The sequence below is a fragment of the Anas acuta genome, chromosome 1 (assembly GCF_963932015.1).
Source record: "Anas acuta chromosome 1, bAnaAcu1.1, whole genome shotgun sequence".
Classification (NCBI taxonomy): Eukaryota; Metazoa; Chordata; class Aves; order Anseriformes; family Anatidae; genus Anas; species Anas acuta.
The window spans coordinates 142,840,535-142,864,574 of NC_088979.1; the positions used below are offsets into that span (position 1 = coordinate 142,840,535).

At 40.6% G+C, this 24,040-nt stretch overlaps 1 protein-coding gene and 1 long non-coding RNA gene across 4 annotated transcripts in view; one reads left to right on the forward strand and one right to left on the reverse strand.

Annotated features, from left to right (window-relative positions):
* Positions 1–231: 231 nt before the first annotated feature.
* Positions 232–10,729, reverse strand: LOC137845309 (uncharacterized). Its single transcript, XR_011090165.1, has 2 exons — positions 10,616–10,729; positions 232–404 (listed from the first exon to the last, which is right to left on the reverse strand). It is a non-coding gene; the product is annotated as an uncharacterized lncRNA (long non-coding RNA).
* Positions 9,185–24,040, forward strand: part of FGD4 (FYVE, RhoGEF and PH domain containing 4) — a 109,458-nt gene continuing 94,602 nt past the window's right edge. The window contains exons 1-2 of one of the 3 annotated variants that reach the window (XM_068662127.1): positions 9,185–9,341; positions 9,574–9,719. In XM_068662127.1, the coding sequence (XP_068518228.1) occupies positions 9,575–9,719 (145 nt within the window). In that variant the 5' untranslated portion in view covers positions 9,185–9,341; position 9,574. Of the gene's footprint in view, positions 9,342–9,420; positions 9,720–24,040 lie in introns of those variants that run through there. The other 2 variants (XM_068662175.1, XM_068662250.1) reach the window with 2 other exon arrangements.

Here is a 24,040-nt window from a genome sequence, read left to right on the forward strand (position 1 = left end):
AGGTGGCCGCTGCAGTTCCCTAGGTCCCCAAGAGGCAGCAGGTGTGCAGCGTTTAGGAATAGGCCAGGAAAAGGCCCGGAGGAAGGATCATGCCTCCAAGCCTGCTTGGCCTCTGTGATGTTGGACTCAATGGCAACTACTAGTGGGCTTTGTTTTTGGCTGGTGAGGTGCTTTGGATAGTAACAGGATTTGTGCACAGTGACCGCATGAGAGCTGCTACTTGCCTGAATCCTTCCCACTTCTCTCTTTGCTTCCTTTTTCTCCTCAAGCACAGGGAGGTCTCTCAGCCCACCACCTTGGCTGTGGTCTTTGCAGGAAGTGCCTTTGGCAAAGGCGTCGTGTGATCATCTTAGCAAAAGTGTGACTGCTCAAGATACAGTTTTCTTCTGCCAGGTGTTCCTCCCCTTCAATATTAGAGAATATTAAAGATTTTTTTTTATTATTATTATTATTTTTTGAGCAATGTTGTAACCCAGATTTCAGGAAACCACTAATAAGAACAAAAATACTAATATTGAAGAGAGACAGGTTGAAGGGCCTGACATCCATGTCTTCTAGTAGCCTGTGAATACCGTAGAAGAGAAAGTTCTATATATAGAACGAAATACAGGGGGAAATGGAGCTAAAATAGATAATTATAATTATATTTATCTTGGGAAAAAATGTTTGGAATAAAGCTAGATCTCATCTATTTGTGTATGCTAAAGGCAGTCACAGGCGCTTTCCTCTCAGTGGAACATCTGAGCGATTGCCTGATGGTAAAAAGAAAGTCCTAACTTTGCACAAAAATATGGCTCAATACTACAGCTGACAACTCAGCAGAAGCTTAATAATCCAGTAAAAAATATTGACCTATGCAATAATGATTCCTTCTTTTCTGAAGCAGTAAATTAGAAAACATACATTTCACTCATTATTGTTTATAGATTCTTTTATATTATATTGGAGGTATCTAGCTTCAGAAATAAGGCTTGCTAACCAGTTTCAGAGAAAAATAAAAATAATTTTAAAATTATTGGTATAATCATACATGATTGAGAGAATAGTATTTGTGCTAAAGCTCCATGTAAGGGTGGAAGCTTCATCTCCCACAAGTGACTTATAAGGAAATTTTGGAAAAGAATAAAGAGAGAGTTGTGGCCATTTAAATGATTTCGTAGGATTCCTTACTTAAGAGAGAGCTGTCTTATTTTTAAGTTGTGTTTGATGTCATATCAGTTAAAGTATTAAAATTGAGACTATTTAATGAGATTAGGAATATAAGATGGAGAGCCACGTGAGTACAGAGCTCCCTTTGAAGATCAAATTTTGAATGCAGAGAGTGCAGGCCCTATATTTTGTTTCACCTTACAGAAGTGGTAAAGGCATACGGCAACTGGAGAAAAAGAGCTACTGTGTTTACAATACCCATCTTCTATCCACCTATACAAAAATAAAATGCTTTGCTATAGAAATAGGAAACCTCTGTTAGACACACAACCTCTGTATGCTCAAATGATTCAATGCTGATCCATCCATCCAAGTAAGGTGTCTTCCTACAGTAGTGCAGTTTGTTAGTGCTCTGAGGTGAAGAGACAGCTCTCCTTCATGGCCTTACAGGTGCTGCCAGCAGACCTTAGAATGGGAAACGTACTCTGAAAGTCAGATGGGTTTTGACTAAGGTAATTCAGAGTCGGATGGGAAACCTGATTTGGTCGAGTGAATGGACCTGGCATTCAGCTTGTTCCATTGAAATGTGATCTAAAGATCCCCAGGTCGGGACAGGGCTCCACTGGAGTTGAAAGGGCTCCATCTGGATATTGGGTATTTACGTGTTTGGAGCAGATTAGAGGAATGTGGGCACAACATGGAGTGTCTTGTGCTCTTGTAGCCAGCTTGTGACTCAAATTGAACCATGCAAAATTTAAAATTATTATATAATGTTATATAAATGCACTGCATACAAATACCAGCAATCTCAAAGTCTTAAGTTGCTGAAAAAGAAAATGCCTCTGTGAAGCCACCACTGCTTTCAAAGGTTCCTGTTATCTAAGCCAAATGCAAATTAGTTCTTTTTATCTTCAGAGCACTCTATGCATATTAATTAATTCCCAAAACATCTTTGCAAAATGGGTACTGTTATCTCTCACCTACAGATAGACAAATTGAGACTCAGGATGGAAAACATCATCATCATGCAATAAAATAAAAGTTTCCGTACACTTAACTTTCCATCTCTCCACATGTATCTCTCCTGCATACACATGAACACCAAGTGTTTTAGATGTGGTAGCAAGGTGAGTTATTTAATCTGTGTGCTAGCCCATGCTATAGAACCAGCATTTCTCTAGTATTTGAGTTCATTCAGAGCTGGATCTCTGTCCCTGCGGTGCTTGCTAATAATAGACCCTCACTATAAATAGCAGAGGTTTAATATTCACTTTCTTGTTTTAGTTTATTTAGGCCTATGTCCCCCTTCTCTGTGTGTGCCAGGCCTGTAGACTAAAAAGGCAGTTTGACTCACTAGGCCCAAGATGAAAACATTTTTCCCCCAACAGTGTCAGCGCAGTAACATGTAGATGTTCTTTTTCTGGTAGAGAACTTGGATTTCCTTTAAATTGACTGCATTCCTTTAACAACTGTATTCAAAATCATGAGTGTAGAAATGTGACAGAGTCCGACTTAAGATTCTAGAGCTTCTGAAGTCTCAGTCCATGCTCCTCTCGTCTATAAGATGAGCAACCCTTATCTATGCAGTTATCCGTGGTGCTGTTTATGCTTGTATATAAAAGCATGTTTCAATTCTGTATGGTAAAGGTAAACAAATTTGCAGTGCATAAAGCCTGAGATGTATACAGCAAAATTTGCTTGAAGTACCAAGTTCCAAAATTAGACAATGTTAGATCTCTGGAGGTAAGGTCTGTTTGTGACATATAGTTATCCAAAAATGCATTAAAATATATATATAAATATGAATGGAATGCTACTTTTGGGATTTGGGATACAAGAAAGAGTTTAAGTGGAATGGGACCATCATTTATATCCTTTTCAGAGCTTTTGTTCCAAATAATCACTTTTCAAACCAGAAAGATCCAAGGAGTCTGTGGAATACAATGAATGAAAACAAAGGTGGATGAAGGCAGCTAACTTAGAAGAGTCTGCAAATGCAGCAACAGCTTTGAAGTCTCTCTGTTTAAAGTCACTATAAATTATTAAGAGGCATGCTGAGACTCCTGTGCCTGTACCATATGCCTCCTCATTAGGAGAAATCTGAAGTACCTGACAGCTTGGTTTTTACAATAAGAAACAAAGTTATGGGAGTACTGCAATATTGAGATCATTATATTTTCTTCCAGAGCTGGAACTAATAATTTGCCTTTCTTTTCAAATGTTTGATCAGCCTGTTGCTCTCTAGGGCTTGACTTGTTAAGGAGAGGACTAAAACATTTGCTTACTGTTTAGGTAAGCATTTGTAGATGGAACAGCTAATATTTAATGTATGCAGCACTGTAACAGCATATATGGCTCTTTAAACAAGTACTACCCCATACATCATAGCACCAACAAAGAGCTGAGGTTAGGAGGCACTGTGAATAAATGCAAAGCAATGGCAAAGCATATTTTGGTTCATGGTCCATGGTTCATGGTCCCAGGAGTCACTACCGACTTTCCCATCACCTAACTAGGTATGGACCCCTCCAAGAAGAGGGAGAAGCTGCGGGGCCCGGAAGAGATGGCAGCAAGGAGCTGGCTGCTGCCACCATCAGTGCAATTAGCACAGTCCCCAGACAGCTCCCTGGCAGCCTCTGGGAAAAGCTGGCACATAGTTTCCTGTCAGATCTCAAGCAACTTGTAGGCCCTGTCAGGATCAGGTTTTTTTCTAATATACTAATTTTTTTTTTTTTTTTTTTTTTCCATCAGTGAATATAACTTACTCTGGCAAAAGCTAGAGAGAGTACTGATATGGGGTGTGGGGAACACCTTGAAGAGCTGGCACCCCCACCCTGGAAATCAGACCTCATTCAAATGTCTCAGATGGGGAACTTAGCCTATGGTGGGTTTTTTAAACTCTTTTTCATAGTGGCTGTCAGGTCTTCCTGCAGAAGGAAATAAGAAACAGAAGGAGAGTATAACATTTTCTCAAGCATATCTTGTTTTCTCTCTCCCTTTTACCAACATGACCTTACTGAAGCTTGCTTTCAGCTGTAGTTAATTTAAATCAAAGCTGAAGTACTTTTGCTAACGATATCTAAATGTCTGGCATTCACTGGATATTGGGAAACATATTTCGTTAACCTGTGGTGCTGATAAAGAAGAATATTCTGAGACTTCTAAAAGCAATCAGTTTGTTAGAGCAATGCCATTCAGCAAGACTTACCTAACAAAACTGATTAAACAGCAATTACTCCTCTAAGCAGCAACCCTTCAGTAAAACTAAGGGATATATGTGATAGCCTTATCTCAACATTTTTCTCAACATATTTCTACAAATTACGGGAATTTGCTTGCAAAAGACAACATGCTTCTGCACAGCAGGAAAAAAAAAAAAAGGTAAGACAAAATTAACATGAAGGCAGGAAGGTTTCTTCCTTTCATTATCCCAGTGGTACTCTTGCAGAGCTACATATGAGCATTCAGCTGGTGGTCTACTCTGCAGTAGACAAGGAAACCTTGGCTGTAGGGGTTTAATATGGTTCTTAGAGTGGTTGGAAGCCTACAAAACCTGTTGCTGGTTGGTCCCCAACTACTTTTGCTAGGGCCCCAGATGACAACATCTGTGTTCTGTCTTATACAGTCAAATAGACAAAACAGGAGAGCTGTATGAGGAATGTTATTGACTGGGCTAAAAGAAATTGTCGTGGCTTTTCTTCTGGTGAGTACCTACCCATCCTTTTTTTTTGTTGTTGTTGTTCCAGCAGCAAATACCTAGGATTTACCTAAAACTCCCTAGAGTTCTTGTCATGGGTTACTTCTGATGTTTAGCTCACAATTCACACTACTGACTCTACAGCTCCTTCTCACGTAGATGTAAAACCACACTTAAGAGACCACGTGTACCACGCTTTGTGGTGGGGAGTAAATAACAAAACAGCTTAGTGTATCTGTCAGTGTAAGCCAGTATAAAACTGTAAATTGTGTCCCTGTTCTGACTTGCACACTGGGTGCTGCACAGGGAGCAAGCACGAGGCTTGAGTCCCTCTAATCTTTGTAAACCATTCTCCAGACTAAGAAGCCAGAGTCTACAGCCTCAGGCTAAAATTCACATTATGTCCTTGAATGCTGGATCCTGTGTTTGCCTGCTGACTTAACTGAGTTTAAGTAACTCCCTCGCATTTACTCGCTTGTTCTGTGTATCTCTGTTGCACACACTGCAGCTGCTTTGTGCATTGTACTGCTGCTGCCATCAGAAGAGACTTTTCATCTGGAATGTGCATGAAGGCCTGAGATGCGTGAGATTCTTCTCTAATTAGTATCCTACCATATCTTTTGGTATATCGGTTCTTGTTTTCATTGTACTTCCCTACTGGCAGAACTGGTTTGTGGGTTATACAATATTTAGTTCACAGAAGATGCAAAATATATGATGATCTATATCCTGACTTAGTCAGGATTTGGCTTGCTTAGCTTTGTATAGAAGTATGGGTCTTTTATATCATAAACCCCATTTTAATTTTTATTTAGTACTTAACAGAGAATGGCATTTTTCTGTCAGATGTCAATGAACATAGTATTCACATCAGCTCTAAATAAGCTACTCTAAATAAGGTAATGTTGTGTAATTCTTTGAAATGCTATACTTTCCTTTTTGTTAGGTGCCGAGTTCATGTGCATTCTTTCTTTAGGGTGTAGATTAGTGCTCCAGAAATATGTTACTCCACAGAGTTACTGAGAGGTACAGCACAAGGAAGTACTCAGGGAAACTAAAGCTAGAGGCCATAACCTGAAGCCAGGAACATAGACTGAATTCAGGAACAGATTTAAACTGTAACTCAGATGAAAATAAAGATAAGCTCTAGCAGAAATAAAGAAACTTGACCAGATGCAAAAATAGAAACAAGCGGTCTCAAGCAGTCAAAATCCAGTCTTCTAAAGGTTGTTTCCATTCGGAGAAGAAAAGGTTGCTACAAAGACGTATACTGAGGGCCCAATGTTTTACACAGAGAGAAAGTGAAGCATTTTACAAACTAAAGAAAGGTTGACTTCAAGGGCCTGTTTCTTTCAAGGTCCTGAATGCTCTGGTCATCCAGCAGCACAAAGTGAATAGTTTCAAGCCCTTCACTTGCTCTTTCATTTTATTTCATTTTTTTTTTGCCAGCTGTCCTTGCCACCTTTTGCACCTCTGTGGGTTTCCATATGGTTCCTGTTGTACTTCCCACATGCAAATAGGTATAATTAAATGAGTTCTCCACCACTGCATTTCTCACCACCCTCACAGAAAGACTTAGAGCCAGATGGCCCAGCTATTGCCCACACTTGAATGTGGATTAGCTGTGGCTTACTGGTTACCTCTCTTGCCATAGAGAAAAGGGGTATGTAGCTCTTCCCACACACTGTCTAGGGTGGGAGGTCCGATGCAGGACTTTTAGTCAAGTAATGTCACACATTTTAAGCAGAATAGGCAGCTTTGTCTGTGTTTAAGCTTTTTCAATTTTTTCTTTTCTCAGATCCTGTTTCCTATTGTAACACTAAACTTTTAATCATTCAAGGTGATGTTTTCCAAGATAACATCTATTTCTGACTTTTTATGATTAGAAAGATGTTGTTCCTCTTCCTGACATTGCCAAAAGTCTGTCTCTGCCAAGAGATGGAGAACATGAAAGATTGAGAGCAGTGTGTTAAAAAAGGGAAGGGCACACCAGAAGGGAGGCCGTTTGTTACCACGTGGTAGCAGGCAGAACATACGTGTTGCTGCTGGACAGTAGTTCAAGCCAGCTTCAACCAGCTGGCCCAGGTCTGTGCTGTGGCTAAGTGATGGGTAGAGGGACAATTACCTACTCTGAGAGGCCTGTACTGCTCCACAGTGTACAAATGCCCTAAAATTACCATAAATCCACTGACTGCATGACTTCCTTCTAACACAGACTGTCACCTCACTGTGTTACATACCTCGGTGTCCTTCTGAAGAAGGATTTGCCCAGGAAAATGAGTTTTTGCAGCCAATCTGCTGATGCTACAGCACAGAGACACCAGGATTCTTTGAGGTATTCTCTTTTGTTCTGAGGTATTTTATTTATTTTCCCAAGTCACATTGCAGTAATTTACCACTCACTGATAACATCATACAAAACAAAGTTAATACCATTTGGGTAGGATTTGTGGGGTGTGTGTACTTGTCCTTGTTTCTTTAGCTGTTTTCCTTCCAGGAGCAGAACTCCATGTTTGAAGGAACAAGTACAAAATTTAATAACTAGTGATAATTATGCCTGGCTAACAATTGGCATTTTGAGCAATCAGGTAATAACTTCAGTTGATGTCAGTTTAGTTATCATATATAACACAAACAGAGGAAGGTTTGCAGTCTCATTTTCCCATAAATTACCATTTTGTATTCTATTACTGTACTGGCATCTTGGACAACTTTGAGCAAATAACTTCTCCCTGTAATACCTCATTTTCCTCCCTGTCAAAGGAGCCTCATACTTGCCTGCTCAGTGAAGTGCTTTGGGAATTACTAATGAGAAATTCTCTGCCTTTCTTCTCTCTCCATGCTTAAATACTGAAGATTACTCAGTATGAGTCCAGATGAAGAATTAAGTGTGTGCCAGTCTTCTGGAACAAGATACTTATCTGAAAAAGTTAATGATTGATCTTCTAGTACATATCCATTAACCATACATAGCTAGTTTACAAGAATCTGTAGCTCTCCTGGTGCAATGAAGTCAGTAGGAGTACCTTCTGCTCTTCGCAACACAGGTATAGTCATTTCCATGTGCCCAGCCCAGCTCAGGTGACTGAAGTCAGGAAATAAATTAGTCTTTTACCTCTGAGTCACAGCTTCTTTGTATGTTTGCAAAAGGAAACCCCAATGTTTGCAAGAACACGAAATCCAGGAGGTGATCTGACTACCTCATTTTTGTTGGATATGAAAGAGGGGGCTGCAAGATATCAACCTTTTGGTTTTGGCTGTTGACTCCATTGAGGGCGGTGAGGCCTTGCAGAGAGATTTGGACAAATTAGAGAGTTGGGCAATCATCAGCAATATGAAATTTAACAAGGGTATGTGCCAGATTCTGCACTTGGGAGGAGGTAACCCTGGCTATATGTACATACAGACTGGGGGATGAGATGCTGGAGATCAGCCCCGTAGAAAAGGATCTAGGGGTTTTGGTGGACAGCAAGCTGAACATGAGCCAACAGTCTGCATTGGTGGTCAGGAGGCCAACAGTTCCCTAGGGTGCATCAGGCACAGCACTGCTAGCTAGTTGAGGAAAGGGATTTGTCCCACTCTGAGCTTTCAAAGGCTCACCCTGAGTACAGTTTATAGTCTGAGACATCACAATGTAAGAAGGGCATAAAAATATTAGTGTCCAAAGGAGGGCTACAAAGTTTGTGAAGGATCTGGAGGACAAGATGTATGAGGAGTGGCTGAGGTCCCTTGGTTTGATCATCCTAGAGCAGAGCAGGCTGAGGGGGGAGGCCTCCCAAGGGGAGCGGAGGGGCAGGCGCTGAGCTCTGCTCTCTGGGGACAGCAACAGGACCCGAGGGAACGGCATGGAGCTGGGACAGGGGAGGGTCAGGCTGGGGGTTAGGGAAAGGGTCTGCACCCAGAGGGTGCTCAGGCACTGGGACAGGCTGCCCAGGGCAGTGGTCACAGCACCGAGCCTGCTAGAGTTCAAGGAGCATTTGGACAGTGCTCTCAGATGCAGGGTCTGGTTTTTGGGTGGTCCTGTGTGGAGCCAGGAGTTAGACTCAGTGATCCTTGTGGGTCCCTTCCAGTTCAGGATATTCTCTGATTTTCTCTTTAGCAGAGGGGTAACACTTTATGGCCAATTTCTTTTACATACACCAACAAATCCCACAGGAACTGGACCTCCTTCTAGGCAAGGCATTTCAGAGCTGACCAGTGACAGAGGGCAGCGCCCAGCGGGGAGAAACAAACCGCTGCGATGTCGGGGAAGGGAACACCTATTGACATGGGCACGGTGCAGGTGGCTAGCCCCCTCAGCCGTGACGGCGGGGCCGCTCCCTGTGCCGGCCCCAGCTGGCAGCGGCTGCGCGCCCACTTCCCCGGGGGGGAACTCGCTCCTCCGGCCGGCGGCTCGGGGAAGTTCCCACACGGTCCCGGTCGGGCAGGGCGGCGGCCGCGGACTCTCCGTACAGCCGGGGGGGGGCAGAGCCTGGGGCCGGCGGCTGCCGGGCAGGTACCGCGGGCAGGGCAGGGCTGGGCAGGTAGGGAGGGAAGGAGGGAGAGGCGGGGAGCAGGTAAGGGGCCGGCTCAGGAGGCGGCCGCAGCCGCGGTGCGGGTGGGGGACGGAGGCGCTGCCGCTGCCCTGGGGGCTATGCCGGTCCCCCTGGACCCCGGGCGGGAGGGGCGCTGAGGACCCGTGGGTTTCTCCCTCACTCTGCCTCTCCGTGTCTCTCCCCCGCCCCGAGGATGAACCGAGCCGAGGGAATAAACTTCAGGCGGACAGCCATCCGCAGGAAATCCACCCCGGGCTTCGCCGTCGCCTCCAGTGGAGCAGCGCGCACCTGCCCCGCCGGCCCCCCGTGGGGGGAGGCCGCCCGGGGGCCGCCGGCAGGTAACGGCCCCTATCGGTCCCTATCAGCTCCCCACCACCCCTATCGGCCCCTCCATAAAGCCCTTCGCCCCGGGGACATGGCTGGGGGTGCCCGGCAGTGCTGCTCGCTGGTACCCCCAGCCCCTGCCCGGGCCGGGCTTGCTGCGGTGGTGAACCTGCCTGGTGCTTGGTACTGCCCACCGCAGCCGTGGCTGCCCTTCCCTCGCCTTCTTTCTTCTCGCCCCTTTCTTTCAGCAGCGCACCTGTGCCAGGAGCGTTTCACCTGTCACGCTCCACAAGGCAGCTGCATCAGCTTCGCACAGCGCGGTTAAAAGCGACGATAAGCTCAGGCTGGTTGCAGGTGTTACCTTGGGCTTGCCGTAACAGTAAGCTGGCTTAAAGTCCACGCAAGAATAGCAGAAAGTTTTTGCTCATGAGCAGATTAATGCACACCCCCATACATATATATGCAGCACGTGATCCTGCGATGTGATGGCAGCGAGCGCTCCAGCAAGTGTGACGTGCTGTGCTCGTGTCGCAGCAGCTCGGCTTTATGGATGTGGAAGGCCAAAGCGGACAAAACAAAGTCTGAAAGCTCCAGCGCACGCGTGTTGTATCGCTGGGAACGGCAATGTATGAAATACATGGAACAGGATGTTGGGGGGTTGTCTTTTTAGGAATTCCCAGGCAAGAGGCGTGCTTAATTTGAACATGAGTATGCACAAATAAGAATAGAGTATTATAATTACACCTGGAAATAGGAATTAGCAGCTGTATTTGTAGTTGGAAGACTTAAAGGATTTCATCCTCCTTTATCATTGATCATAGTACTTCCTTGCATCATGATTGCTAATATGAAAAAAGTAACAAAATGAAGATGAGGAAATGAAGGTCTTAGTGGGTCTGTAGCTCCTTACCTGCTCCTCTGGTTGGCAGTGACTACAGCAGAATGTGCGCCATCACCTTGTAATTCCAGAATAGTTTCATAGCCTTGTTTCCAGGCTAGTTTCATAGCCTCTTTGTGGTCAGAATGCAACCTGCACCTGCTGCTGATAAAAGATAATTTATGATTCTTGCCTTGATTCTGCAAGTACAAACTTTAATCCTCAGGTGCAACATAAAGCTGGGTGTGTTCTTTCTCCCATTAAAAAAAATAAAAAATACAGTGCTTATGTTTTCTTTTCCAGCTTACAAAACACTAACTGGATTTAAAGAGGCCTTGTAAAGCCAGAGCGTACCTTTGGCCTGGTTGAAATCCTTTCTGGAGGGAAGGAGGAGTTACTATAGACCTCACATCTCCAGTCAGTCTCCACCAGGTGTTGTGAAATACAGTAGTTATTTATGTTTTGCCTGAGGACTGGACTCTTAAAGTTGTCTCAGGTCTGCATCTGATAAGCAACTGAAGAAACTAGGTGTATCACGAGTTATTGTAGTGTATAAATACATTGAAATAAAATCTGGATTTTGTATATGGCAAGCTTATCAGAAGTCTTATCAGATTAATAAATTGTGTTTTATTTAGTGAGAAGATTTAAGACGTAGTGCAATTGCCTTACACTTAAGAATGTCCTCACAGCCTTTGACATTGGCCTGGTGAAGAAGGGAATATTGCAGATTTTCTGTGCTGGGAGAAAAGATCTGGAAGTATTTCCGTTCATGGTGGTGTTTGAAAATGCCTTTAATGATGAAATGGGCTACTTAAGTTGTATGTTATGGCATCAGTCTTTTATTGTGTCTTTCAATCTAAGTGTCCAACTTCTAATGGAAATCTCTCTCTCCATCATACTATTGTCCAAATCATTTGGGTTCATTGTCGTAAGCAAAATTGCGATTGAATTCTGTTAGCACTGAAGTTTGATAAAGATTGGTGTGTTTAACAACCTACAGGATTGAGTGAAAATGACTTCCGTTTAGAATTCGATATTAATTTAAGCACTTGAACAAAAGAGTACTGGAATCTTCAGAGATACTTTGAAATGGTTGGGAAATGTCAAGGCTGATATCTGGAGGCAGTTTAGAGAAGAGCTTGCGGTGGAGTTAGCATGATTAATAAATCCATTTTTGATCGAATAACCATTGGGATTTTTTTGTTCTCTGCCAAGTTAGAATTCATACTAACTGGAGCAAATCTTCAAATGCAAGCATGTGTTTTAACTCAAAAATAGCTGTCTGCCAAGAAGTAGCTGTAAGTTATTGCTTGCTTGTTCAGCACCTTTTGCAAGCCAAAAGCTCTGCAAAGTGTGAGCATGGCAGTACTTTGATACCGCATTGGATTACACTGTCCTGGAAGGTTGTATATCCACTGATTTAACTTGATTTATCTGTGTAGTGAAAACAGTTCTGAACACAAGGACACTGTAACTTGCTTTCATAGACATAAATAGCTTTTTTTTTCTGTTACTGGTATATTCACCTCCATCCTTGCTATGCACAGACTAGGTGAACTTCAAATCTTGCACTGGTTCCTTGGCTTTGTTCACTTAAGTGCAAATTCACACCCTTTCTGGGCTGTTTGTCACGTTCTCTTTTGCCTAAATATGCCTGCTGGCATTGTACTGTACATTGGTGTTCTCAGACATTACAGCGTGGTTCTTGGGGAGCTAAGGTAATTTGCATTCAGGACAGCACTCACTGCAGCGAGGTATCTGCATAACACTGACAGGCCAAAAAAAAAAAATCCTGCTGATGTTGTTACATCCCTGCCTGTTAAATTGATACGATTTTATGGGATTATGTTAACAAAACTTCTTTAGTCCTTTGGGTTTCCTTCTTGCAGTATGAGATAAGACTCTAGTAGCATCCTGTTCTAGTCTATGAAAACTGCCTGCCTGGTTGATTTTCATTGTTGCTGGTTTTCTTTAGTTTAATCTTTGAAAATAAAGTGATTGACTTTGGACTGTAGCTCTCCTTTTTATTACCTGCTGTATGATGTTGACTGGTCTGTAGTGACAGAAAATCTTCTTGCTATTGAGTATGTTCAGGGAAAACCTGTATGATCATTAGGGATAATCTAAGCAGTGGTTGGGATCTTGAGATGCATTAGGGGCCACTGCAAAAGAGCTGATTGCCTTGTATGCTTTCCTGGTAAATGCAGGGTTTTTGAAATCTTTCTAAAGTTGAGATATCTCACGGAGAGCTGACACTTCACAATATTGAGGAAGGAGGGTGAACATATAGGAATTTGCTTCTAAAAATTCTACTCGCTTCAAAAATAAGGCAAAGTAAAGTAGAAAGAATTGCTTTATGCAGAACTTGCACAGAAATACATTAGCTATTAAATTTCCTTGTTTGCTCTTATTAGACAACTTCCTGTTTCTGTGGGCCAAGTTAATCCCGTGTGCGACCTATTGAAGCAAATGTGTTGTGTGGAAGGTGATATGAAATTAAACTTGGTTTCCAGAATATAATTGTACATTTTTCTAAGTCTTTTTTTCCTTTTCTTCTCCTCCAAATATTTAGGATCAAGGTATCCCTTTGAGTGCATGTTTTAGTTTACAGGCTATCAGGAAAGTTGCTTGTCTCTGTATTTTGGGTTGTCTTGGTGTGTCTGTTTAGCCTTTGCTAGGCAACATCTTTAACCAGTAATTTTTGTTGGTCTTGTAATACTGACTTCCTGGAGATTAGGATGGTGATTCCCCTAAATAAATTCAATTTCTAATTCGCAGCTGCTTGACTTGCTAATGGTTTGAACCACAGAGGATTTCAAAGAAGAATTTGAAGGGTTTGTTAATAATATAAATCAGCTCATTGCTGGAAAGGCTTTTCTGGAGTGTGCCACCCAAAACAAAGGTGCTGGTAAACACCATTCCTGAAGTGTTTTTAGGGATAGCTGAATTAGGAAGGTAATAGCTTGCATACATGATCCAGATTAGTTTTTTTTTTTACAGACATCACAGGATCAGGCTGCTTTTGCAGATAAATACAAAAAAAAATATATGGTTTGGAGATTTCTGAATTGGAGGTGAACCTGCTTAGGGACTGTTATTTTTGGGCAACCAGTTAAGCATAAATATTGAAAAAGCAGGCTGTTCACACAAGAAAATAATGATTTGCCCTTTGGTTGTTATTTTGCCCTTTGTCTGTCAATAGCTGTGCTTCTTAAAACTGCAGTTGTCACACTTTTCACCCACTTCTTAACTTGTGGTGACAAGCTATCTCATCTCCCAGTGTTTCAGTCAAAATCCCATTTAAAGCTGGGCAGTATTTTTATTTGATGCTGTTTGTCGGTATGTGTTGAGTACAGTGTGAGCTGTGATAAAGCATTTTAACTGCTGTATTTTGCACTGTTATGTCTTAAAGTAATGTTAAATATTTGCTGTAGAAGACAAATTATCTTCCCGACATGATGTATTTGTCAGAGGGCAAGGAAGGAAAAATACAAAGCAAATTATTTTAAAATAATATACTTTTTTTTTTTTTTTCCCCTTCCTCTTCTATTTATCTTAATAATGGGTAGATTTTCTTTGGAACATTATTATCAATTCAATACTTTAACCCAATTACTGACTACAAATCTTGTAGCTGACACTCCTCTGTGAAGTGAAAAATGGCATGCTCTTCCAGTGTGGGACACTGCATACAGCATTTCTCTTGAATATAAGTCAATCTATGATGTATAATTACATTTAGATGATCATAATGGTTCCTTCCATCATGTGAAATCTAGAATTAAGCTTTGCCTTGAGCTCTTGACGGTAGAAGCGTTTTAATCAAATGTGTAGCTGTGGATGTCTTGATATATTCAGGCCATTATCAACAAACTTACATGCTTCTGACAAGGAGAGACAGAATTCTGCTCAGAGAGGGTGTCCCAGAGCTATAGTTCTGTCAATCACCCAAGCAAATAAAAAGGGGAAATTGAAAAAGGATTTTTTAATGTTTTGTTGAAGTAGCTGCTTTGGAAGTAGCATTTTAATACAGGTAGCTTCTGCAGAAGAATCTACTTCGGAAATTAGTGTGGAGAAGGGACGTTGGGGCTTTGCAGAAATGTTGATAAATGAATCAGAAATCAGACGTGTTGTCTCAGTGTACAAACAAACAACAGGCAATAACAGAAGATACAGAGAAATGAGTAAAAGCAGAAGAGGAGAGGGACTAAATTGCAACAGTATTTTGCAAAGCAAGATATGTAAAGAAAGATGTATATATTTTTGAGTTTCAGAACAATTTGCCTCTGATTACACAGAACTCTATGAAATGGAGTATAAAATGAATTAAAATTGGAGGCAAAAGACATGGAGTGGAAGCTTGGGCAGAGTGATGAGAAAGTGTTAGTTACGAAGTATTAATGCTAAGCGTGTCACAGATGTTAATATAAAATATGCTAAATAGCCTGGAAAGGAGGGAAAATGTGGTGGAACTCTAATCTGAGACATTAAACCCTGTGATTTATTCCTGACTTCTGTATAAATGTTGTCTTGAAGCACAGATGACAATGCATCAGACTTACAGGTCTAGCCTTCTTCTCATGGATAATTACAGGCATGTGCCCCTCTCAAATAGGCGCCAGTGTACCCAGAGGTAGATGAATATTGAAGAGAGGATTGGTGACTAGCAATTAAAAGTAATTCTAACTGATTCAGAGGCTTGATTTCTTCTTGCTTTAAAAAATATTCAACTTTGCCTCAGTGGAGTGTGTGAAGTTTCCATGCCAGGCTTTTGATTCTGTTAGTCACCATCATGACCAAGTCCTACAGGTCAGGATTTTCAGCTATACTCAGCCTTGTAGCTATATAATTACGTGGTAACTACATCCAGCTACAGACTACTTGAAACCTGGGGAGTCTGAGGTGCTTCTGAGTGCTACTTGTGGTGCTGCAATACCAGGCCTGTCCCAGGGCTGCTGTGGGCAGTTGTCCTATTTTAGTGGTGAACCTCTCCCCTCTCACTTGGGTTAGAGAGGCATGTTTTCTCTGGACCAGCTGGATTTTTGATGGAGCTTCAATGTAATCTCTTTAGGGACCTTGCAGAGCTGGAAACACAAGTCCTTAGACAACTTTCTAAGGAGGTTGAAGGTGTTCCTGCCCATGGCAGGGGGTTGGAGCTAGGTGATCTTTAAGGTCCCTTCCAAACCAAACCATTTTATGGTCTGTGGTCTTTCAGTACATGTCTTCTCTTTCTATGAGGTATGAGAGATCAATATCTGGGCAAACTTGCAGACCTGAGAGCAGATTATTGTGATGGTACTCAGTGACTTCTGGAGGTAGAAGAGTGAGGTAGAGAATGCAGAGCCCCCTGCTGCTGATTCTGATTAAGGTTTTTGACCGAGCTCTCTTCCCTCTGGGAAGTGCCAATTCTTTAAGCTCCAGCCCATGTGCAAGATAAGGGTGACTTTTTTCCATTTGCTTCACACGTATATTGGTAAACTTTATTTTCCTTCTGGGCCGAGTCATTCAGTCTCTAATGCTATTTCAGGCTCCAAAGTTCTCTTTCACCATGGAAAACTGTTTTTCTAAATCAAAAAACAAAGTTTGAGTCTACAAGAGATTTAAAAACAAACACACCAAAAAACACCAAAAACCAAAAAACCTATAAATGACCCAAATTGTAAAATTGTTAAATAATAATATTTGAAGATAAGGCTCTCTTTAAATGTTTTGTCTGTATCAGGAGGACTTAATGTCAACTTCTTGCAGTGAATAATCAGACTATTTTTCCTCTTTGTGCCCACGTACTACATAGTTCACTGTCTTGTCTATGGTACGTCAGTTTCTAAGTTGAATATTAATAAGCCCATTATTTGTGTTAACATCAGCAATTGAGTTAGGAAATGAAACTTAATGGCTAATTACGTTCATCTTCAGAACTGGGGATTTGGGAATTAAAACAAAGCCACTGATACAGGAAACACACAGTGTTTTGGATAGAGCTGATTTTTTTTTCTTTTCAGTCGTATGCAGTTATACTGCTAGACCTTCTTCAGAAGACTCTTGCCTAAACACCCCTATTTTAGTACAGGCATAGTTTACATTCCTTTTTATTCAGTCTGACACTAACTCTGGTCATTAAGAAATCATATTCCCTCTGTGAGGGTAGAATCGTCATAGGTGAATGCTTACCTATTTTAGCAGTTCTGTCATATTCAAGAAAGTTATGTAGGAGGACAGATACCTGGTGATGGTTTTCAAGAGTTAGGGGTCCTTTAATTTGTTCTTTGAATGCCTTTCAAGAAAGAGGGCTTTTATCTCTCTAAAAGAAAAGCTTAGAAATTCTCAGATGAAAACACAGTTCCAGGGCAGTCCTTATAAGACATGAGATTTTGTGGTATAAACAATAAAATGAGAACTGTCGTTAGTGCATAAAATCATACAACATTTATGTTTTGGCTTATTTTCCTTTAAATGTCTAACTGTGAATTAAGATGCATTTTAAATTTTACAGCAGTTAAGTTGTATCTACTTAGCAGTAAAAATAGCTGTTCCTGTTAGAAAGTGGAACAGCTATTCCTGTTCATTACTGCAGAAGTTTAAGTTGATTTTCATCAAGTTCTCCTGGTTATCTGGACCAACTGTTGCTCTGTAATTACCTTCATGCTTTCTTGAGTAATGAATGATTATGCAGTAAACAGTGTGCTTTATAATTTATTGATGTCCATCTGATCCAGTGGACAAATATGCTCACCAGCCTTACAAGTGAAGGGCATGCTAACGGCTGAGCTGGCTGTTCACACACTGTTCAGGGACTGCCACGCCAGGTCAGGGAGCAGAAGGTAATGGCACTAGGACTCTGTGACAGCTTTTGTGGTTGGGTTGAATGGAAGGGTGTAAACAAGTCAAAACACAGCGGTTCAAGGGGCTGGTTGTGCACATAACCTATTTCAAAACTTCCTTATATCCTTTCCTGGACCCGTATCAAACCTAAAGGATATCTTCAGGATAACTCTGCTGACATGCAGGCAAAGGAGGGAATTCAAAGTCCATCCCGTCTGCTCTGTGTAGCCAGCAAGAAGCCTAGCTGGTGTTGGCACAGGGTGCCCTTGGCATTCAACCTCAGTGTTGATAATTATCCCTTAATCCCTTTAAGTGTTTATCTTTCTTACTGTCTATAAGAGCTTACTGCTTGTGCACAGGATATACTAAAAGATGTTTGATGATAAGAATGAGAATGATACTTGCATTCAGTGCATTATTAGGGAAGTTGAAACTTACAAACCCAAATGAACTTCTTGGCTCTTCTGAGGGTTTTGCTACAGCTTAAATAACCAAGCATCTGTTGACCTTAAAACTAGGAAGGAGTAATTTCACGCAATTAATATCTGCTTACTTTTAACAGTATAATCTCTGTTTTTCTTATGTGGCTGACACTGTAGTTAACTAGTTTTATATGGGGTTGCTTCGGTTGTTTTCAGCAAATGCAGTTGAGCTGCAACAGAAATGTAGGCTTACCATTTGCGACTCTGAATATTATCTGTATTTTGAAATGAGGTGCATAACATGTGAATCTTAGCACCATGAATATTGTATCCTTTATTTCCTAAATGCTATTCGGCAGTTGGGCTGAACTGGATCCCAAGTAAAACTAATCTTAATTGTTTTTTTTTTTTTTTTTCCCCCTGTAACTTACTAAAAATGTTGAGATATGAAGGTGATTTGCTGATTTGGTGATTTGTGATTTGCTGATTTGGTGATTTATGATTTGCTGATTTTAGTATTTACATCATTTAGATAACCAAAGATTATTTCTATGGATGACCCATGCATCTCAAATTGTCTGATTCTATATTTTTTTTTCTGCATGTGGTTAAGCAGTGATGTTTAAAGGGATTTGCTCAGCCCTTATTGATTGCTTCTGCTCAGGTCAAGGTGACATGTTCAGCATTCGTGTGAAGTAGCGTGCGGTATTTGTGAGCCCAGCTGAGATCCTCCAGTATAAGACATCACACAGCCTTCATAGTCTTCTAAAATTTCTTTGGTACAAATAATTTAGACTCTTATTCTTTAAAATCCATAGTTTTCATTATGGTTTTGTGAGAGAATATTAACGTAGTCCTTTCAAAAATGAAAGTGATTTTAAAGCTGACACTGAGGAAAAAATCCCCAGTGTCAGCAAAACTGCCTTGGTAGTGCTGCTGAAGTATCTGCATGGGGAACAAATCTGGGACGCAGCAGTTTAACTTATCTCTTTTCCAGATAATACGTCTGGCCATGTCCTGAATATGATCAAGTTACAGAATCCAACCCCTTGCTTGTAGAGAAGTGAATGTATGACACCACAAATGAAAAATCAACTTCTGTTGTTCATGCCTAGTAAGTGTCATAAGTGCCACTTTAATTTAACCTGGAGGTGTCTGGGAGATATTCTTCAGTTCAGTAACAAATTACAGAAAATCTCTTTTAGAATAACATTTTGGAGCAAGTTTGCAGAAAAAAAAAAAAAAAATCAGCTTCCCTCTACTGTCCTGTTGTGTAGAGTGCTCTTGTTAACAACAGTGTTGGCTTTAAAAAAAAAAAAAAAATAAAAAAAAAAATCTCACTATTTCCTTCCTTTGGTCTCTGGGAAGGAGATTAGAGAACTGAGCAGAAGTAGATAGAAACTATGGTGGTGCAAGTATTTAGTAGTCTTCTATCTCTCACAGTGCTCAGTTCAGCTCTGCTATTGGAAAAGTACATACCAGAAATATAAAAAAAAAAAAAGCATACCTGCCCCTATCTGCTTCCCATATATTTGTTATTCATGCCAGTAATATTCAGGCTGCCTGTATGCCCCACGTGCTACCCTGAATCTATAGTTTGGGATGAAAACAGAGGAATTTCTTTTCTTTCCCCCCTTAAGATATCAAAGTAGTTCTTTACTGTCTTTACTGTCAAGTATTAACTTCTGTTTAAGGAAGGGAAAATACTTTTAAAATATGAAAAGTGAGGATATATCATGCTTGTCAAGAAGTGCATGCTTAGTAAGATGCGGGTAAGGCTAACAGAGCTGGAACCTGCAATACAAAGAGCTGAAGTAACTGCAGTGTTACAGTTGGAGGCTTTTTTGTACATGTGCAAGGGCAGGTTGTTTGAAGTTGAAATACAATGTTTACAGTGGCTAAGGGTGTAGAAGCAGGATCAGCTTTCTGATAGGGGTTTTTCCAGGTACTGTACACAAGGGGTTAGAAAAGCAGGAGCAATTTAGTAACTACAAGTCAGGAGAGTGGACCGCAAGCTGAGTGCACAGTGCTGAAATAACTCTTTACACAAATAATTTTTAATTTTTAACTTTTCTTGGTGTGTGAGCTTACATAGGAAGATCTCTCTGAGAGAAGGCAGGAGAATTCTGATAACTGGTAAGCATGTTAAACTTTAAAAACTGTTAAACTACTTTACAGCAGCTGCTAACAAGCCACATAGAATAAAACTAGCTAATCCACTGCTAATGAAAAGGAGTCTCTACTTTTACTGTAGACTCTTCAGTTATACATATTCAAGGAGATAGAAGCAAATTGTCCATGTTTATGTGCAGACATATATTTTTCATGTATCTTTTTCTAGATGCAGATGTTATGCCATTGAATGATCTGTGGTTTATATTATATGGGAGGTGTGATCCTTAACTGTAGCATGGCTCCTGTTAGTGGATTTTCGAGTGTTTGTTTGTTTGTTTTTAAACCCTGTTATGGAAATATAACCTGTTAAATTAGAATTTGTCAGGAAATGGACCCTGCAGGTCAATTGGTATATAAGGGTATAACATCTTAAATGTTATGTAAAATAAGGAGGCTTGATATTCTTACCTTTTTTTCAAAAGGTTATAGGTGACTTGCTGCACCTCAACTACAGTGGAAAAATTGTCTTTTTTTCCCCCAAAGAAGCATTGGGTCAGTGTTTACCCATTTGGGAGATGAAAGCAAACAAATATTACCTAAAATTCCTGGAAAATAAGGAACACTGTTAAAAGTTAAAGCAGGAAAGAAAGAACTTAAAAATGTCATTAAGAAAACACAAACTTCTCTGAGGAGAATGTATCAAACACTAGTTGTCTGCTAGCTCACAGTGCTCCTATTGCAGGGGCAGCTTCAGCGAGCTGCTCTGCTGCCTTGTGGTGCCGAGGGGAATGGTTTCCCGATGTGCTGGCTTTGTCACAGGCATTGCAGTATAGCAGTTTTTAAGCAGCTTTTGTTGGTAATCTACAAATATTCTCTATACATAAAACAGGGCCATTATAATCCCTAATGTGATTTGATAGACTGCACTTGAGCTAAGCGTTTGGATACAGTTGGATATGGATATGTTTTGGGTTTAAATGTTTGGATATGGTTAATGCCTTCAAGCGTATAATGTTATTTCTTTCAGACATTAAACATGATTTGCTGTTCTTCATATTAACAAGTAAAGAGCAGGAACAATGCCTCCTAGCCCTTGTTTTCTATATTGCATTGGGTATAACCATGTTGGCCATGCATTTTAGGAGTATCAAGGAAAAAGACTGAAGAAACTGAGGATCTTCAGGGTTAGCTGCCCTCGTGTATGTTTACATAATGCTGTCTGCTTACCCTGCTAACAAAGTGGCTATTGTGCAGGAGGCCAAAGGTAGCAAACTGTGAGACAGTGAAGTTACCAGTTCTTTTTATCATTGGCTTTGGAATATTTTCTATTCTTACTAGAGGCAAGTAGTGTATTTAGATGTTGAAGGTAATGATTAAAGTATATCTGGTATTATAGGGTAACTTAATAGATTATAGAAAAGTTTCTGGCAGTCAGATTTTCCTTTCCATTTTTATTTTCCCCCTTCCATTAAAAATGTTGATGATAACTTACTGGGGACTTGCATTTGTCTATTGATACAGAAATCAAATATTGAAATATATCAAGAGCCTGAAATAATTTCTAAAGCTAAATTTTTCCCCCTTTTCACATGGTTACTGTAGCCGTGCTTTTGTCAGCATAGTGTAGTATGCAGAATGCTCTCTGGCTGACTTTTCTGTAGGTGCTTTGACCAGCAGCATCTGCAGCAGCTGTTGTCTTCCGCAGTTTCGAGGAGCTGGCACAGGAAGCAGCAGTTTCTGTGGTACTGGAGCCTTGTCTGCTGAGGTTCTAATTCAGTTGCCTTTCTTCTCTGCCTCAGCACTGTGTAGAAGGAAAACAGGCTCTTTCTGTTCTGAACAAATGGAATGAATAATGAAAATACAACAATCTCTCTACAGAATGGTTGTCTCTTTTTTTTTTTTTTTAATGTTACATAGCATGATGAGATTCAAATACATATTGGCATTGTAAAAAATTATCAAAGAATTCACTAGCAAACACTTAATTTAGCAGCAATTAGGCTGCCTTTTTGAGTCTTGTATGATGGTTGCTGCAGTGATTACAATGTGAAAAAAATAAATTGAAGATCCTTTTTGCACAGCATATTGATTCACTGAGAGATTTTTCTTAATGCAAGCTTAGACAGATTTGCTTTTCCCTTCAACTGATCGCTACCTGTGGTTATTTTTCTTTAGCAAAAATACCATATGAAGAGCGAAGCCAAGTCTTCTACTATTGGTTTGTATTAACTTGGAAGGTGATTTAAAGATATATATTTTTTAATATTACCCCATTTCTTAATAAACCACACACACCTGTTTTGCATCTTCTGGGGCAAATGAAGGTAACTTTATATTCTGAGTTTATACTTATGACAAGAATTTGATTTTTGAAGTCTAACGCTGAATTTTATCCAAGTTCAGTTAAGGTAATTTTAATGTAATAAATGTAATTTATATTTAAGCAATTTTATTCAGTTTCTTTGGAAACTTGAGCGCCACACACAGCTCAGCATTGCTGTGTTGAAAATGTGAAAATTATGTAAGAGTATGTGGTACCTATGGAGCCTTAAAATGGCAGCAGCTGCCTGTAGCCCTCTGTTGATGGAGGTGGATAAAGCACTGGATGAGGTCCACCAACATGAAGGCAAGACACACATTGAAGCCAGCATCATGCTGGTGTTGACTGCTGGCTTCCAGCAGTGGCAGGCTCCTCTGGACTGTGCACTGTGCCCTGGTTTAGCAGCAGCATAACTTGAGGAGCTCCTTAGAGGTGGTAAAGTCTTAATATCTAGTGAGAAAGGCGAGCTGGTAGCAGTATTGGTCGTATGCGAAGTGCTCGTGACCGCACCAAGGAGCATAATGGATGACGATGGGTCCTATGACTTTGAGTGCTGCGGTTGCCCTATTGTCCACCATCAAAGAAATCTGTTTTGCATGCTTTCCTTTATCTTCTTTTTTTTGTGGGTCTTCCAATGAAGCACCTCACTTGGCATTGCTTGTAATGGAGTAAAATTGTAAAATGGAGTGATGTAGGAAAGAACTACATCTGAGACTAATGTTCATACATTGACCTTGTTTGAAGTCTTTGAAACTCCTGAGTACTGGTTTACAGCCAGTAAACTCTGAGGTTTAGTCTAACTGTGAATCTTTTGCAAATGTTCTGTGCCTGGTAATGCTGCGATTCAATAGAAGTGGTTGTGTTGACTAAATTGGCTGTGTGATAAGAAAAGGTAAGGGGATTTGTACTTAATTGGCTCTGTGTTTATATCATATCAGGCCTGGTCTTTTTTCTGTTCAAGGTGAAAGTAATACAAACAGGCAGAAAATAGGTGTGCTCCCTAGAGATTTCATTTTTCTTTTTAAAAGATCTCCCTTCCACAGATTAATCTGTTTGGACTGTGTATATGTTCAAGATCATACTTGCATCATAAAATGGTTACATTTAGCAGTAGTTTAGCATGTCAATTTTCTATCCTTAGTTCAAAGCCTGGAATGAAAACACACCAATTTACCTGCATATTTCTTTCTTTGTGAGTGGCTAACTTGGAGCTAGAAATTAATGGCAAAAAAAAAAAAAAAAAGGAATTGAGAATAGACTTTCTGTGGAGGTGGACAAAGATGATTACAGCTGGTGGAAGACCCTTAACCTTGTAGCATCCCTTCTGCTATAATCCCTGTACTGTCCTTTGTCCTTTTCATATGTGGATTGCACCTACTCAATGCTGAACAGGGAAACCTTTCTAAAACTGTTTTGCCTGCTGCTTCCATGGCAATAGATGTCTTTGCATTTGTACTTTTTTTTTTTTTTTTTCTTGTAATCTTTTTCTCCTCTTCCTAGGTTATAAGTACTTAGAAGTTCGGTGTAGTCTCTGAAAGGTTAGAGAATCATGCTCTGAACTGCTGATGGCTGGCAAAATAAATTCGTCTCAGCATTTTTCTCTCCTGTCCTTCCTTCTTAGTGCTGAGCAGCATAAAAAGGAATGACATAATGGCTATATTTTTGGATATAAGAAGCAGACGTTACCCATTAAGTGTACTTGCCTCTGTATAAGAACATACAACCCACAGGACTTTTCTATCCAGATGTAGGCCAAAACACTGGATCCTTTACTGT